The 16957-nt window shown below is 39.9% G+C and overlaps 1 protein-coding gene across 1 annotated transcript in view; it reads right to left on the bottom strand.

The window, feature by feature from the left end:
* Positions 1-425: 425 nt before the first annotated feature.
* Positions 426-16957, bottom strand: part of rdm1 (RAD52 motif containing 1) — a 28318-nt gene continuing 11786 nt past the window's right edge. The window contains exons 4-7 of the mRNA XM_060848866.1: positions 11548-11716; positions 7918-8016; positions 2664-2749; positions 426-1042 (exon numbers count right to left, since the gene is read on the bottom strand). Coding sequence (XP_060704849.1) covers positions 941-1042; positions 2664-2749; positions 7918-8016; positions 11548-11716 — 456 coding nt within the window. The 3' untranslated portion in view covers positions 426-940. The remainder of the gene's footprint in view (positions 1043-2663; positions 2750-7917; positions 8017-11547; positions 11717-16957) is intronic.

Consider the following 16957-nt stretch of genomic DNA (forward strand, 5'->3'; position numbering starts at 1 on the left):
TGAGGAGACTAGGACCCGTGGACACAGCCTTAAAATTAGAGGGGGTCAATTCAGAACAGAAATGCGGAGACATTTCTTCAGCCAGAGAGTGGTGGGCCTGTGGAATTCATTGCTGCAGAGTGCAGTGGAGGCTGGGACGCTAGGTGTCTTCAAGGCAGAGTTTGATAGGTTCTTGTTGTCTCGAGTAATTAAGGGCTACGGGGAGAATGCGGGTAAGTGGAGATGAAATGCCCATCAGCCATGATTGAATGGCGGAGTGGACTCAATGGCCTTACTTCCACTCCTATGTCTTATGGTCTTAAGGGCTGTTTTGGAGTGAGGAAAATCTCAGCTTCACCACAACAGATACTTCCTGCAGTCAGTAGTACTTCATAGTGTTTGTGGATAAATTTTATTTTTCAAGCTTAAAAGTTACAAAGTGTCACACATACAGAATCTCCATCTTCTTGAGTCCTCTATGCAAAGGCAGGTCCTTGTTGTTATTCAACAAATGATTACTAAAGTGCCAGAACGTTTATTATGGAGAAGGTGAGAAGCTGGACCCTAATCTAACTCAGCCAGAAAGGGGAACAAACCCCATTCTGTGCAATGTTGGTACTAATCTGACCTATGTCTCACCAGTTAATCAACTCAACTAACCAACATTCCACATGGGGAATCAACTTGTGCAAATATACTGCTGTGGAAAAAAAATCTTTAAAACCACTGGCATATTGCAGGAATACAATGATGGTTACCTTGGCAGTATTTTCTACATTCTTTGTAGACTTAATATCTTCAGTGTAATTATTAAAGTAAATTGTCAGATCATTAATGACAATGTGTGCTTCCAATTTTTCAAAAGCAATTTCCTAGCTGAGATTTAACAAAGTTAACACAATGTTTACGTCATGCATTTGTCCTCAAAAGATGTCAGAAGTTCTTGAAGGTTTTAGTGCCTTCACGTCTCCGTGCCTTCCATACTTTCTGTAGTAAAACTCAAATCAGAAAGAATTTCTTCTTGTCCCTCATGTTCAAACTGACTCCGTGAAATGTCATTTACCTGTTAAGAGACAAGTCCAGAGACTTATGTAAGCGTACTGCAAAATTGAATGCTGAACTTTAAATATTTCTCAGAGCAGCAGTAATTCCCTATCCCTGCTCCCTTCAGCTGATGAGTCAGTAGAATATCCATGGTGAACAGCACTTGGAGAAAGCACTAAGTACTGAGCCCTTGCAACCCTGCGTGCAGGACTTCAGTGTACACAACTAAAAATGGCTCAGCAGCAGCAGCACCATCACTGACCAAGCTGGTTCAATCCTAAAGATAGCTGCAAACGCAGCTCTGTAGCAGGTGGTGAGGGAATCAATTAAAAAAATCTTCCAAGGCAATGAACATCTCTAACAAGAGAGAATCTAGCCATCGTTCCTTGGAATTCACTTGCATTATCATGAGAATTACCATTTACCAGAAATGGAACTGGATTAGCTATTTAGAGAGTAGTGAATCTATGGAATTCTCTGCTCAAGGAAGCAGCAGAGGCAGCTTCATTAGGTTAGATTAGATTACTTAGTGTGGAAACAGGCCCTTCGGTCCAACAAGTCCACACCAACCCGTCGAAGCGCAACCTATCCAGACCAATTCCCCTACACCTAACACTACGGGTAATTTAGCATGGCCAATTCACCTAACCTGCACATTTTTGGATTGCGGGAGGAAACCGGAGCACCCGGAGGAAACCCACGCAGACACGGGGAGGATGTGCAAACTCCACACAGAGAGGCGCCTGAGGCGGGAATTGAACCCGGGTGTCTGGCGCTGCGAGGCAGCAGTGCTAACCACTGTGCCACCGTGCCGCCCACTAAATGTATTCAAGACACAGTTGGCTGGGTTTTTGCGTGGTTGGGGAATTAAGGGTTATGGGGATAATGCAGGTAGGAAGAGTTGAGATAATGAATATATCAGTCATGATCTTAATCAATAATCAGGCTCGACAGACCAAATAGCATACCCCTATTTATATTACTATGAAACTACGAATATAGAGCAGTTCAGAGATCAGCGATCTATGTCAACCTCTCACTCCCAAGACCTTTCCACCATTTGTAAGGCAGAAGTCTGGGGTATACTGAAACATTTCCTTTTTGCCTGGATGAATGCACCTTCACCAACATTCAAAGAGCTCCAGAACAAAGCACTGGGTTATCACCATATCTGCAAACATTCACTCTGTCCACCATGACACTCAGTACCATCCATAAGATGCACTGCAGAAATGCATCCAGATTCCTTAGACAGCACCTTACAAATGTATCATCATTGAGAAGGACAGCAGTTACTTCTGAAGCCACTGTTTAAAAGTTCCACTCCAAGTAATGCATCATCCTGACTTACAAATATATCATTATTCCTTCAGTGTCACTGGATCTAGAACTCCCTTCCTATTGCACTGTGGGTCCATCTACAGCCAATGGATTGCAACGGCTCAAGAAAGCAGCTCAACATCATTTCTCAAAGGCAACTGGTGATCAGAAATAAATGCTTATCCAGCCAGTGACATCCACATGACATGCACAAATGAATTAATACATATAAAAGACATTTTATTGCATTGTGATAAAAAGGAAACATATTTTCCAATTTTCAAAGACATTTTCCAATCTTGATCTACCAGTGATTGTACCTGCAGTTGTGTTTGAAGTTCATCCTCTGTGAAACAGTCAGTTTCATTGTGTTCTGAACTCCATTGCAGAGACACCTTCCCATTCCCTACAATAAACAGAAAGGAAGGGAAAGTTAAATCTACAGTTGCTGGAAAATAATAAACAGCATCTCAACATAGGATTCAATGAATGCAAGAAAATTAAGGAGAAAATTAATTATTCCATCACTTTCATCCTGTCAAAGTCATGCCATCAGAAGTAACTCAAACAAGTATCAGTCAAAGAACTTATAGGAAATGATTCTCCAACCCCCAAAGAGAACTAGACTTGCACTATGAGACCAATGGGGGTTAATAATTTGCTCAAATATCCACATACCTCCTATCGCTCAAATTATTTTCCACTTAGAGAAGTCATCCTTTTAAATGCTTGCATCAAACCTGCATTTTCTGTGATTTTTAAAAAAAAATTTCATTTAAAGCTACCATTTATTGCTACTCAGGTGATGGCAAGTTGCTTTCTTGAACCACTGCAATCCATGTGGTATAGGTACACTAAGTGCTTTTATAAAATGGTTCTAAGATTCTGACCCAGCAACAGTGATTTAACCCATAACAGTTTCAATTCAGGATGTTGGGGGACCACATAGAACCTCCAAGTGGAGATATTCCGAAGATGGTTGCTTGTCATTCTAGCTAATAAAGGTCCAGTATTGGAGCTGCTGTCAAAAGGGGTGTGGTGAGTTGCTGTAGCTCACTTTGTAGATGTTATGCAATACTTTGAAGTATGCACCAGTGGAGGGATAGAACTGAACAGTGTGCTAACTGAGTGGGCTGCTTTGTCCTGGATGTTGAGTTTCTGAGTGTTGCTGCAATTGCACACATCCAGGCAAGTGGAGAGTAGTCCATCATACTCTCAACTTGTAGTTTATGGACAAGCTTTGAGGAGTCAAGAGATAATTAATTTGCCACAGAATTCCCAGGATAATGGTAAGGTCAGGGCGTTGAACATAGAGAGTTCAGTATGGAAATTCTGTTGAACCTCTAGGGGAGATGGTTAGATTCTTTCCTGTTGGAGATGGCATTGCCTGGCAATTGTGTGCATGAATGGTACTGATTGGCTCAAGGCTGAATGCTGTTTTTCAGCATGTAATTCTACTGTAACATTTGTTTGTTTTTGAAAGCAACAACCTTCAGTGTCATTTCAACACGGTGTGGCACAGTGGCTAGCACTGCTGCCTCACAGCGCCAGGGAGCCAGGTTCAATTCCTGCCTTGGGCAACTGTCTGTGTTGAGTGTGCATATCCTCCCCGCGCCTGCGGGGGTTTCCTCCAGGTGCTCTGGTTTCCTCCCACAATCCAACGATGTGCAGGTTAGGTGAACTGACCATGCTAAATTACCCATAGTGTTAGATGCATTAGTGGGGTAAATATGGGGAATGGGTCTGGGTGGGTTACTCTTTGGAGGGTCGGTGTGGACTTGTTGGGCCGAAGGACCTGTTTCCATGCTGTAGGGAAACTAATCTACATAAAAACAAGCAGACATAGATACAAGCAAAGAGAGACAAGCAAAGACTTAGGGCTCTGATAATATGCTGGCAATAGTATTGAAGACCTGTGCTCCAGAACTTGCCACTCCCATAACCAAGTTCTTCTAGTACAGCTACAACACTGGCCTCTACCCAACTGTGTGGAAAATTGCCCAGGTATGCCCTATACATAAAAAGTAGGACAAATCCAACCTGGGCCAGTTACCACCCACATCATCAGTTGATCATCAGTTAAGTGATGTAAAGTGTCATCAACAGTGCATTCAAGTAGCACCTACTCAGTAATGCCCAGTTTAGGTTTCTCCAGAGTCAATTAGCTCCTGATCTCATTACAGCTTTGCGTCATACATGGACAAAAGAGCTGAATTCCAAAGGTGAGGTGACAGTGACAACACTTGACATTAAGGCTGTATTTGACAAAGTGTGGCATCAAGGAAGCCTAGCAAAATTGGAATCAATGGCATCACAAGGCAAACTCTGATGGTTGGAGTCACACATAACATACAGAAAGACGATCGTGATTGTTGGTGCTCAGTTATCTCAGCTCCAGGACAGCTCTGCAGGAGTTCATAGTGTCCTCGGCCCAGCCATCTTCAGCTGCTTCACAAGATCTTGACAACATCTAGGCTTGGGCTGACAAGTGGCAAATAAAATTCGTGCCACACAAATGCAAGGTTATGACCATCACCAATAAGAGACAATCTAACCACTGCTCCTTGTCATTCAATAGTGTTACTATGACTGAATTCCCCCACTATCTACATTGTGGAAGTTATCATCGACCAGAAACTCAACTGGATTCATGACATAAACACAGTGATAAGAGCAGGTCAAAGGCAAGGAACACTGCAGCAAGTAATTGACCTCCTGACTCCCCAAAGCCTGTCCACCATATACAAGGCACAAGTCAGGAGTGTAATGGGATACTCCCCACTTGCCTGGATGAGTGCAGTTCCAACAACAGTCAAGAAGCTTGACACCATCCAGGACAAAGCAGCCCACCTGATTGGCAGTACATCCACAAACATACACTCCCTCCACCACTGATGCTTAGTGGCAGCTATGTGTATTATCTACATAATGCACTGCAGAAATTCAAAGATTCTCAGATAGCACTTTCCAAACTCACGACCAACTTCATGTAGAAGGACAAATGCAGCAGATATACGGGAACACCACCACATTCAAGTTTCCCTCCAAGCCACATACCACCCTGACCTGGAAATATATCACCCTTCCTTCACTGTTGCTGGGTAAAAATCCTGGAATTCCCTCTTTAATGGCATTGTGAGTCAGCCCACAAAAGGTGGACTGCAGCAGTTCAAGAAGGCAGCACCCCACCACCACCTTCTCAAGTGCAACTAGCGATGGGCAATAAATGTTAGTCAGCTAGCAACAACCATGTCCCACAAAATGAATAAATAAATTTTTCTAAATGTTCAAAATTATCTCTAATCTTTCATCTTGTAAAAATATGTCATAATAAGACCTGTTTTGTTCCTTTCCCAGGCCCCAGGGTAATGAAGTTGCCAGCCTATTATATTCTCAGTCACACCTTCAATGCAACCAAATCTACAAGGTTCTGAAATTTTATGGCAGAGTACCATTAATAACCCATTGCATTGAGTGCCTTGTTCTTGCAGACCCAGTCCCTGAACACCATCATATAAATAACACAGTAAGGTTGTGTAGTAAAATAACTGGTGTAGTTGAAAATAAAAGACAGTCTACCATAGGGAATTCTGTTTGCTTAGTAAGGGTTATCAGGGTTCACTGATAGCAATGTAAGCTTTGCCTTGAATGCCAAATCAAAAATGGCCTTCATGAATGATGTTCTTTTTCATACTTGAGTTAGTGATGCACAATTTCTACTGTGCTTACAGAGGAGGATCAAGGCAAAAAGGGCTAAATGAAAATATTGATCAAAAGATGCTTAAAAATGTTTTATATGTGTAGAGAACAGTAGCATAATGGTTATATTATTACACTAATAGACAAATGGTCTGGGCTAAGGTAACTACTAATCAAAACTAACCCATATGATTCTCTAATGGTCTTCAAGGAAGAAAATCTCATGTTCTTGGCTCATCCGAGACTCCAAACCCATAGACAGCAATGTGGTCGATACTACCTACCATCTGAAGTGGCCTGCAATGTACTCAATTCCTCCAAGAAGAAATGAATGACTATAAGTTGGTATGTAGGTACAACATGTGATTAGGAAGATAAAAGAATTGTTAGCAGTTCTTGCAAGGAGCATTCAGTATAGAGCAAGAAATTAAAGGTCATGTGACACAGATACTGTTGAGCCAGCAGGCTCAAGTCCCATCTGCTCCAGATAACATCTCTGAACAGGTTAATTAGAAAATATCTAAATTCACAAATTGCTGCCACATCTGAATAACAGTTATGCCACCCATTTCATACTTATTTTGTCATTCAGGGAGAAAAATAAGCTTCCAAAAAGGACAGAAAGGCTCAAGTTGGGTGTTGGGCAACTTGACATTTGGATCCTCTCTCCTGATGAGGAGAGGATCCTAATGCAGTGGGAGCCATTCAGAGAGGGTTCACTTGATTCATTTCTAGGTTGAGGGTTACCTTAGGAGGGAAAGTTGAGCAGATTGAACCTATACTTAAGAGATTAAAGATTGAGAAGTGATCTTATCAGAACATACAAAAACCTGAGGAAATCTATAATTTAGGACGCAGTTTAAAAATTAGGATCCTTCAGTTAAGACTGAGATGAATAGCGCTATTCATCTCAGTCTTAACTGAAGGAATTCTCTTCCTCAGAGAGCAGTGGAGGCTACATCATTGAATATCTTCAAGACGGAGTTAGATTTTTTTTATCAATAAAGGGAGGCAGGCAGGAACTTGGGAGTTGCAGCCACAGTTCGATCAGTCATGATCTTATTAAATGACAAAACAAGCTTATCGGGGTGAATACTCCTTGTTAATTCTTGTGTTCACTAGAACAATTACAAATAAGCAATAAATGCTGGCCCTGCCAGTGATGCCGACTTCCCATACAGGAATAAAATAAAAGTACAATCTATGGTAAATCATATTCTCAAGCACGTGGATTGAAAAGGTTTTCCAATTGTTTTGTTGCTTCAGCCAGGCAGGTTGTCGCATAGATACCAGGGCTTTTCAGTTCTATCAGAATTCATCATGCCTACTATATGACCCCCGTATCCTGGAATAGGGAGGGGAAAATCTTTATCAGTATTGAACAAGTCTGGGAAGAATGGTATATGGTTTAACCATATGATGACTTCTCGGGTTAAATAAAATGCTGAACTCAACATTTTTAAGCTCAGAAATGGAGAATAGACACTTAGCAGGGGAGGCCAGTTCTAAAACCCCACACCAACCTGAAGTCAGCTCAAGAAAAAAGGAGGAGAAAAGAGCTTGAACGTTACATTTCTTTAATGAGTGCATCCATGAGTGTCTCAATACTTATTTGGTGTCTGACATCAAGCACATTGACAATGAAGTCGTATGTGTTGATAATTGAGAAAAAGAAGCCCCTGAACAGGCATTTATCTTTGCCTTTATTGAACAACAGTTTCAAAGTCAACTTTTCCCCAATGTTGGTAGACTTTTTATCACTCAGTATTCACCTGTTGCATGAAGACTCAAGCCATTTTGAATAAAATCTGTTCTGCACTGCTACTAATCACATAAACAAAAAGCTAATAATTTGGAAAAGTTACAGAAGTTTACCCAGGACAACAATGAAGATCTTCTGAAATGCATCTGATAAAGCTTTCTGTGTAGCAGCCTTTTGAGCCCTTCCAACTTTCAAGGTAAAATTGAGTGGATCTACAAGAGAATTAAAGATTAATAATGGAGTGTTCAGATGATCAGGAATATTTGATTAACAATATACTGCTGCAGACATATTTGGAAGAACTCAAATAAATCCTCTCATGATCTGAAGTCCCAAAGCATATCAAATCTCTGACCATTTTGGAAGAGTAATATCTTTTACAATTACACACAGTAAGACCACAGACAGCAAATAAAAGAACATAAGAGTGCTAGTTTCAAACTGTGTAGTGTATTAATCCAGATTAGTTATCTGTTTTAAAGGGATTAACAGTATGATTAAGCTTTAATCTTGAATGTGACAAATTGAGTCAATGGAACCTCAAATATTTGGCAGAAGGGAAATTATTCACAACCACACCCCGTTCCTTTATGCCTTCAGCTTTCCAGATTTAGGGTGAGTATCAAAACAAAACTTCAAGCAATTCCTTAATAAAACCAAAGATGCTATCATTATGGGTCCACTGACAGGATTGCCACTTGCAACCAATTACTGATTTTCACAAGCATGTGCATTCTAAATTCTAGTTTCTATAAAATTAATTGAAAATTTTACTCCCATTGTAAGAGATACTTCAATGAACCGAATCATTTGCTACTGCATTCATTGTACACTTTGCATTGTAGTTTACACTGTGGTGTTAGCTTCTGAACTTTAATTCCAATCCTCACACAAGACCGTAAAAATTAAAAGAACTGCGTTAGCTGTAAATCTAAAACAAAAACACAAGTCACTGGAAAAGCTCAGCAGGTCTGGCAACATCTGTGAAGAGAAATCAAAGTTAATGTTTTGGGTCCAGTGATCCTTGCTTAGAACAGATGTCCATACACTACTAAACCTACTTGGGTTCTCCTTGCATTACTATGTTAGCAGTAGTGCCTAAATCAACTTAACAATTTACATTTATATTGCACCATCAATGTAGTAAAAAGTTGTGACTGCTGCAAAGGAGTTTGATACAGTCACACAAGATGGTATTAGGTCAAATAACTCAAAGTTTATTCAAAGAAGTATGTTTTAAGGAGGGTAGAGAGGAATAGGGACTCAGAGAGGGAATTTCAGAGATTAAGGGTCTAGACTGCTGAAGGCACAGTGTCCGGTGGTGGAGCATTAAAAACGCGCAGGGCATCCAAACTGAAGAAGCACAAAGATCTCCGCAGCCTGCAGAGGCGAGAACAGAGAAGGAAATGAAACAAAAATGAGAATGTTTAAAATCAAAGTGATACTGAACGAGTAGCCAGCATTAGTTAGCAAGCACAAGGGCGAAAAGTGAAGATGGGCATAAGTGAAAGTTAGGATCCAAGCAGAATTTGTTTACAGCACTAACTATAAGCATAATTCCAGAAATGTATCAATGACATCCAAAGCATCTTCCTTTAGAAACATTTAATATTACATTTCTGTTGCACTGTTCAAACACTTCAAACATCATTGCAGAATATCTATCAGTCTGTTTCTATTATTCATTTTTAGCATTAGAGGTGGTTTTGCTTAAAGCATGGGGTGGGTACAGTTCATATAGCAAGAACAATGTTGGTGGAACTGAATCTGCTGGAAACTCTTTTGCCACGAATCAAATCACAAAAAGCCTCATAAGTAAGATCCACTCTTAATACACTTTTTCCCCCCAGTTCTTCCTGGGTTTGTGATTAATGACCACAATATAATTCCTGATATGCCAATTATCTTTCTGCAAAGCTGAACCATTAAACAGTACCCAAAAATAAATCTAACAAATAAAGGTAATCCTGGTACTTCTCTATATCCCAGTCACAGCTAAAATTAAAACACAGATAAAATATTTATTCATATATTTAGTATTTAATTACCCTATTCATGAGTTAAGATGCTGAAATCAAAATCAAATCTTCATTTTAAATGAATGTCCTGACCCCAAATGGTGTTTTCATAACCAAGAACTTCTGCCCCCTAGCACCAGACCTGAAACCATTCCACATCTTTTGTTTTTTGCCCCTTGCAATTCTCGGGGAACTAACTCTACACTCATGTTTCCTCCTATCATGCATCGATTCTTACTTTAGATCACAATCTGTTCTTATGCCCTTCACTCACTCATTAACCTTTACTGTTTTACAGTTTGTTTTTCTATTTCTTGCATTATCACTCCCACAGCTGTATTTTAGCCACTATATTTGTCAGAGGTTTACTGGCTACAATTTTGGGCGGCACGGTGGCACAGTGGTTAGCACTGCTGCCTCACAGCGCCTGTAGACCTGGGTTCAATTCCCGACTCAGGCGACTGACTGTGTGGAGTTTGCACGTTCTCCCCGTGTCTGCGTGGGTTTCCTCCGGGTGCTCCGGTTTCCTCCCACAGTCCAAAGATGTGCGGGTCAGGTGAATTGGCCAAGCTAAATTGCCCGTAGTGATAGGTAAGGGGTAAATGTAGGGGTAGGGGTGGGTTGCGCTTTGGCGGGTCGGTGTGGACTTGTTGGGCCGAAGGGCCTGTTTCCACACTGTAAGTCTAAGTCTAAGTCTAAGTCTAAGAATCCTCTGATTACGTTGATATCTAGTGTTTTGGATAGCTGTATTTCATGTTATTTATGTTGTTGCCGTTGGAGATACTATCAATTAAAACCTTCTTTATAGCAAGATTATGTTAAGAAAGGGTGAAAGACTGAAAGAAAGAGAGATTGAATAGATTGAAATATTAGCACGGTAATAGGAGCAAGAATCGGAGGAAGACAAAGAAAGGTCAAAAGCTCATTGTCAAATTTCACACATAACCAATTGAGCAGCACAGGTATGATTCAGTTAACCTGAAAACCTACAGCATAAAAGGTTAATTTAGTTTCACCAAGTGCAGCAACTAATGACATTTACCACATACATCAGGCTTGGGGAGAGTATTAACAGAAAAGAATGTAAATTATTTAGCTAAAATATATACATACAGGATCTTGACCAAAACCCATGACATTGAGATGCACCTCAGCTGGTCCATTGTAAACACAATTTGGATGAGGCTGTTTTTATACTTTCTTGCAGTAGAAAAAAACTTGCTTTTCTCTTTGAAGTTCCAGTACAGATTTGAAGAAAGATGTATATATTATATATAACACCTGTAAAGGTTAACTGCATTTTAAGTAATTTAGCAATGTGCAGAAATGGCATTTTGTAAGCCCACAATGGTAATAAAATATAATCATCACAGTATTTAAATAAAGTAAGCTCCTGTATGTTTTAAAGGATTTATATTCAAAGGTTAACAGCAACCAGATTTTGTGTTTTTCTCACTATGAATGGAAGTTCCTGTTTACCTCAGTTTGAAATATCTTTTTAATCCAAGTCAGGAGGTTAAGTTAAGATTCTATCCCAAAATACAAATTTAAAATAGACATTGAGAAAAGACTCTATTGTTGAAATTATCCTTATAGACAGATGGTACATAATGATAGTATTGTGGAATGGTAGCAAGTGATATATTGACCAATATCATTCTTGATAATATCAAAAAAAAGATATTTGTTTAGAGCTTAAAATGCAAGTTCCTATATATTTCTCACCTGTTACATCTTGGTCAAATTCTTCAGCAATCCCAATACCTTTACAACACATGCCATAATTTATCAATTTTATTTCCATCATGCAAATATACTTTATGCTTTTTCTCTCCAGCTGCACTAGTTCCTGGGTATTTTCTTCACATCCATCTGAATTAGAAATATTCTGGAGCTACATATTAAAAACAGAGGCTGCAAGTAAGACAATGAATCAAGAACTAGAACACAGACACCCTTTAGCATTTACAACTTACACAGGAATTGGTGCTTCACAAAGCAAATTGGCAAAGATAGGTTGGAAAATGAGTTCATGGAAGAGCTCAAGACGGTTTCCCAGAATACACCAATCAAGACACACATTTCAGATTTTGCATTCCGTAATGTGGTACAGTTAAATTAGTAATCACACAGTAAAGTAACATATAAGCCAGAGTCACCTTAATGATAGAATTCATTTAGAAGTGCATGTAGATTTATTCATATTCAATTTCAGTGACATGCTTATGTCTAAAAGAAAGCTTACTTTGGGAAGCAAATTACATAGGCATAAAGCCAACTTGAATTGAGTAAATGGATTAAAAAGTTACAGATAGTTTAACAGTGATACATTTTGAACAATTTTCAATGAAAGTCCATTGAGAAACAATCACCACAGGAAAAGTAATTCAGCAATGATTGACTGAAGGAGTTAAGTTTTGAAGTGTGCTCCATAGACAGTGCCATTAAGTTTGGCTACTGGCAGCTGTTTGTACATGCATGTCATATGAAGTCTATGTGAAGTCAATCTGTTGCAGAAGGAATCTCCGTTGTTGTTATTCCATTGCGCATGCACAGAAGACATCAAGTAAAGCATCTATTTTCGTAGAAAATACTGAGAATCAAATATAACTTCATGAAAGAATCACACTCTCATTCACATGATATATGAACCTCTCTGACATGATCGGTTGGCTCAATCCAGCATTCCAAAGGATTAAAACCTTGATAATCAGAACATTTAATTTTCCTAGGGACATTCTAGACCTTCCAACCTTGAAACGTCTGGGCAGCACCATTTTTTCCTAAGACGTAAATGTTTTGTCATTTGTTGTGAATTAGATCTGCAATGTTTTATGACTGAACATGCTGTTGCCAGGGTTGGAGGATCTGAGCTACAGAGAGAGGCTGAACAGGCTGGGCTGTTGTTGCTGGAGCATCGGAGGCTGAGGGGTGACCTTATAGAGGTTTACAAAATTATGAGGGGCATCGATAGGATAAATAGACAAAGTCTTTTCCTTGGGGTTGGGGAGTCCAAAACTAGAGGGCATAGGTTTAAGGTGAGATGGGAAAGAAATAAAAGGGACCTAAGGGACAACTTTTTCACGGAGAGGGTAGTACGTGTATGGAATGAGCTGCCAGAGGAAGTGGTGGAGGCTGGTACAATTGCAATATTTAAAAGGCATTTGGATGGGTATATGAATAGGAAGGGTTTGGAGGAATATGGGCGGGTGCTGGCAGGTGAGACTAGATTGGGTTGGGATATCTGGTCAGCGTGGACGGGTTGGACCGAAGGGTCTGTTTCCATGCTGTACATCTCTATGACTATGACTGACAGGTATGGTGTTCCAATTAGTGGGAGCTTTGGCTTCAAATGCAGCCTCAAAATAGGCTTATCATGTCACACACAAAGTATAATAGTGAGCCTGTGGCTTTGGAACAATTGTGAAATCAGCAAAGGATGTTCAAAAATTCGTTTTAAAAAGGAGAAATAAAGTCACACAAGTGCAAAATAGCAAGAAATATCAAAACAGATTGCAAGTTCTCACAAGTAAGCAAAATGGAAGCAAAAGTAAACCTGCTCCCAGACAAGCTAACATGAAAGAAATCATAGGGGGAAGATAGGGAAATGACAGACACCAACCAAGTATTTGGTACCTAAATTCACAGTAGAACATCCAAAACATATGGTCAAAATGACCAAGAATCAAAGGGTGCATTACAATAAGGAAGTTAAAATACTTAAATCAGCATGGAAAACTATAGGGACAAAAGGGACACAAATCACTGGACCCAAGAGGCTACTTTCTAACCTTAAAAAGAGGTGCCTTCAGAGAGGATGGATGCATTGGTTGTGATTTTATAAAATTTCTTACATTGTACAAGGGTCCTAACAGAGGGAAAGCTAGCAAATATTGCACTGCTATTCAACAAAGTAGGACAAGATAAAAACAAACAAACTCATGAATTAGGTGGAATAAGCCACTCAACCAAGATCATGACTGATTTGTTTACTCCATATTCCCCTCTATCCTAATAATCTTTCAACTCTTGTTCATCAAGAACTCACCTCTGCCTCACTGCTCTTTGAGGAAGCTCATTCTAATGGTTCATGACCATCTGAAATAATTTTTTTGTACATTTTAAATTAGTGAACCCTTATTTTTAAACAGTGACTCCGTTCTACATTCTCTGACAAAAAGAAACATCTTTCCACATCCACCCTGTCATGATCCCTGAGGATCCAAATGTTTCTATCAAGGTGCCTCTTACTCTTCCATACAAGCCTACCTTGTCCAACATTTACTTAACTGAAAATGTGTTGCTGGAAAAGCGCAGCAGGTCAGGCAGCATCCAAAGAGCAGGAGAATCAACGTTTCGGGCATGAGCCCTTCTTCAGCTCATGCCCGAAACTTCGATTCTCCTGCTCTTTGGATGCTGCCTGACCTGCTGCGCTTTTCCAGTAACACATTTTCAGCTCTGATCTCCAGCATCTGCAGTTCTCACTTTCCCCAACATTTACTTAAGACAACCCCATCCATTCCAATCATTAGCCTGGTAGACCTTTGAACTGCTTCCTTGCATTTAAATCCTTCTTTAAATAGGTGACCAATACAATATGCATTTCTCCAAATGTGACCCAAACAATGCCTGTATGACTGAAGTCTAACTTTACTAAATTTCTAGTCAGTTCCCTCACAATAAATTAACTAGGTTAAAAATCACATGACACCAGGTTATAGTCCAACCATTTTTTTTCACAAGTACAAGCTTTCGGAGTGCTGCTCCTTTGTCCAGTAGCTACCTGACGAAGGATCAGCAGTCCAAAAGCTTATACTTTGAAATAAACCTGTTGGACTGTAACCTTGTGTTGTGTGATTTTTAAATTTGTCCACCTCAGTCTAACACCAGCACTTCCACATCATAAATTAACTAGGGCCATTTTCTTACACTAACTTTGCACATTTTACCGCATGCTGGTGGTAAGGGGAAAATAGCTACTTAATAGTCCCACGAGCGGTGCAAATGTGAAAGTCCCTTTTTCTATCTTATAATCAAATACTTTCAACCTGGTTTATTTCCAACATTTGCAGCTGCAGCACGATAAAAGGTTCCTCATTCTGCGTCATCAGCTCTGGGGCAGTTTCTTTCTAATCTGGTGACACATTGCTGATCATGTGCTAATTGCATGAATGGTAAAGTAAGATACAAGATGATAGCCCATATATATATATAAAAGCACCATATACACAAAATCGGAAGATACCCGAGTGCTTTATGCTTAGGCTTAATCTTTTGGCCAAAAAAGAAGAAAAATAGATGTTTAAGGCAGCAGGAAAGTATAGTCAGAGGAAAGGTGTCAGCAGGAGGCTTAAAGCATGGATGGAAGCAGAAGCAAATTTAACAATATAGAAAATCACAGGATGGAAAGCTTAGTGATCGAAGGAGCAATGATCAACGGAAGGACATGACAAATAATCTGGTTTTGGGGGTAGAAAGAACACATGGAAATATCGCTACAGGAGACGTGAAAATAGAGAGAGGCAAGGCTCTGGGTAGATTTAAATGAAAGAGCAGAACTTGACCTTGATACTGTTCAGAATGGAACAGGTGAACAGCAAGATTCATGTATAGCAATAAATACGTTTTCAAATATGGTTTCTAATTTAAAAAGAATGGAAGTAGCAAGTACAGCAAAATAATTTCAGCCTCAAGAAGAAAAAAACGTAAATTCCCTACAGCGTAGAAACAGGCAATTTCGCCCAACAAGTCTACATCAAACCTCCGATTAGTAGCCCACCCAGACCCATTTCCCTCTGACGAATGCAACTAACACTATGGGTAATTTAGCATGGCCAATTCACCTGACCTACACATCTTTGGACTGTGGGAGGAAACCGGAGCACCCGGAGGAAACCCACGCAGCCACGGGGAGAATGTGCAAACTCCACACAGACAGTCGCCAGAGACTGGAATCGAATGCTGGTCTCTGGCACTGTGAAGCAGCAGTGCTAACTACTAAGTCACCATGCCGTAGGTGTGGATGTGTTTTTCAATTATAGATGCAAAAGCGGGCACTCCAAGCAAGAAAGAAAATAATTTTAGAGACTGCTAGAAAAGTGTGCTGGATGCTGGAGAAATTAAGCTCAAGTATGTATAGTTTGCAAGTTTCTGACACTGGGCTCAGGGTACAGATAGCTGGAAAAGATTACTGTGGTCTTCACCTAATCCAAACTGGAGAAAATAATAAGTTATTCAGGTCTTATTCTTAAGCTGGTGAATACAGTTCCAATTTCCACAGAGTCATAGAAGGAAATAAAGGGGGGTAAATTAAATATCAATATACATTTGGAAACCAATCTCATTCTTCCAAATGTCAATAAAATACATGCAAATAACGAATTAGAGTTCCATCAAAGGACTTATACACTTAATGGTAAGGTCCTGGGGAGTGTTGCTGAACAAAGAGACCAGGGAGTGCAGGTTCTTAGTTCCTTGAAACTGGAGTCCCAGATAGACAGGATAGTGAAAAAGGTATATTGGTATGCTTTCCTTTATTGGTCAGTGCATTGAATATAGGAATTGGGAGGTCATATTGAGGTTGTACAGGACATTGGTTAGGCCACTTTTGGAGTATTGCATTCAATTCTGGTCTCCCTTGAAGGATGTTGCTGAACTTGAAAGGGTTCAGAAAAGAGTTACAAAGATGTTGCCAGTGTTGGAAGGTTTGAGCTCTTGGGAGAGGTTGGATAGGCTGGGGCTGTTTTCCCTGGAGCATTGCAGGCTAAGGCGTGACTTTAAAGAAGTTTACAAAATCATGGGGGGACATTGATAGGGTGAATAGTCAAAATCTTTTCCTCAGGGTAACAGAATCCAAAATTAGAGGGTATAGGTTTAAAGTGAGAGGGGAAAGATTTTAAAAAGGGACCGAAGAGGCAACATTTTCACACAGAGAGTGGTGTATGTATGGAATGAGCTGTCAGAGGAAGTGGTGGAGGCTGGTACAATTATAACATTTAACAGGTATCTGGATGGGTACATGAATAAGAAGGGCTTAGAGGGATATGGACAAAGTGCTAGCAAATGGGACTAGATTGATTTAGGATACCTCGTCAGCATGGACAAGTAGGACTGAAGGATGTTTCCATGCTGTATA

Source organism: Hemiscyllium ocellatum, chromosome 32 (assembly GCF_020745735.1).
Source record: "Hemiscyllium ocellatum isolate sHemOce1 chromosome 32, sHemOce1.pat.X.cur, whole genome shotgun sequence".
Taxonomy (NCBI): domain Eukaryota; kingdom Metazoa; phylum Chordata; class Chondrichthyes; order Orectolobiformes; family Hemiscylliidae; genus Hemiscyllium; species Hemiscyllium ocellatum.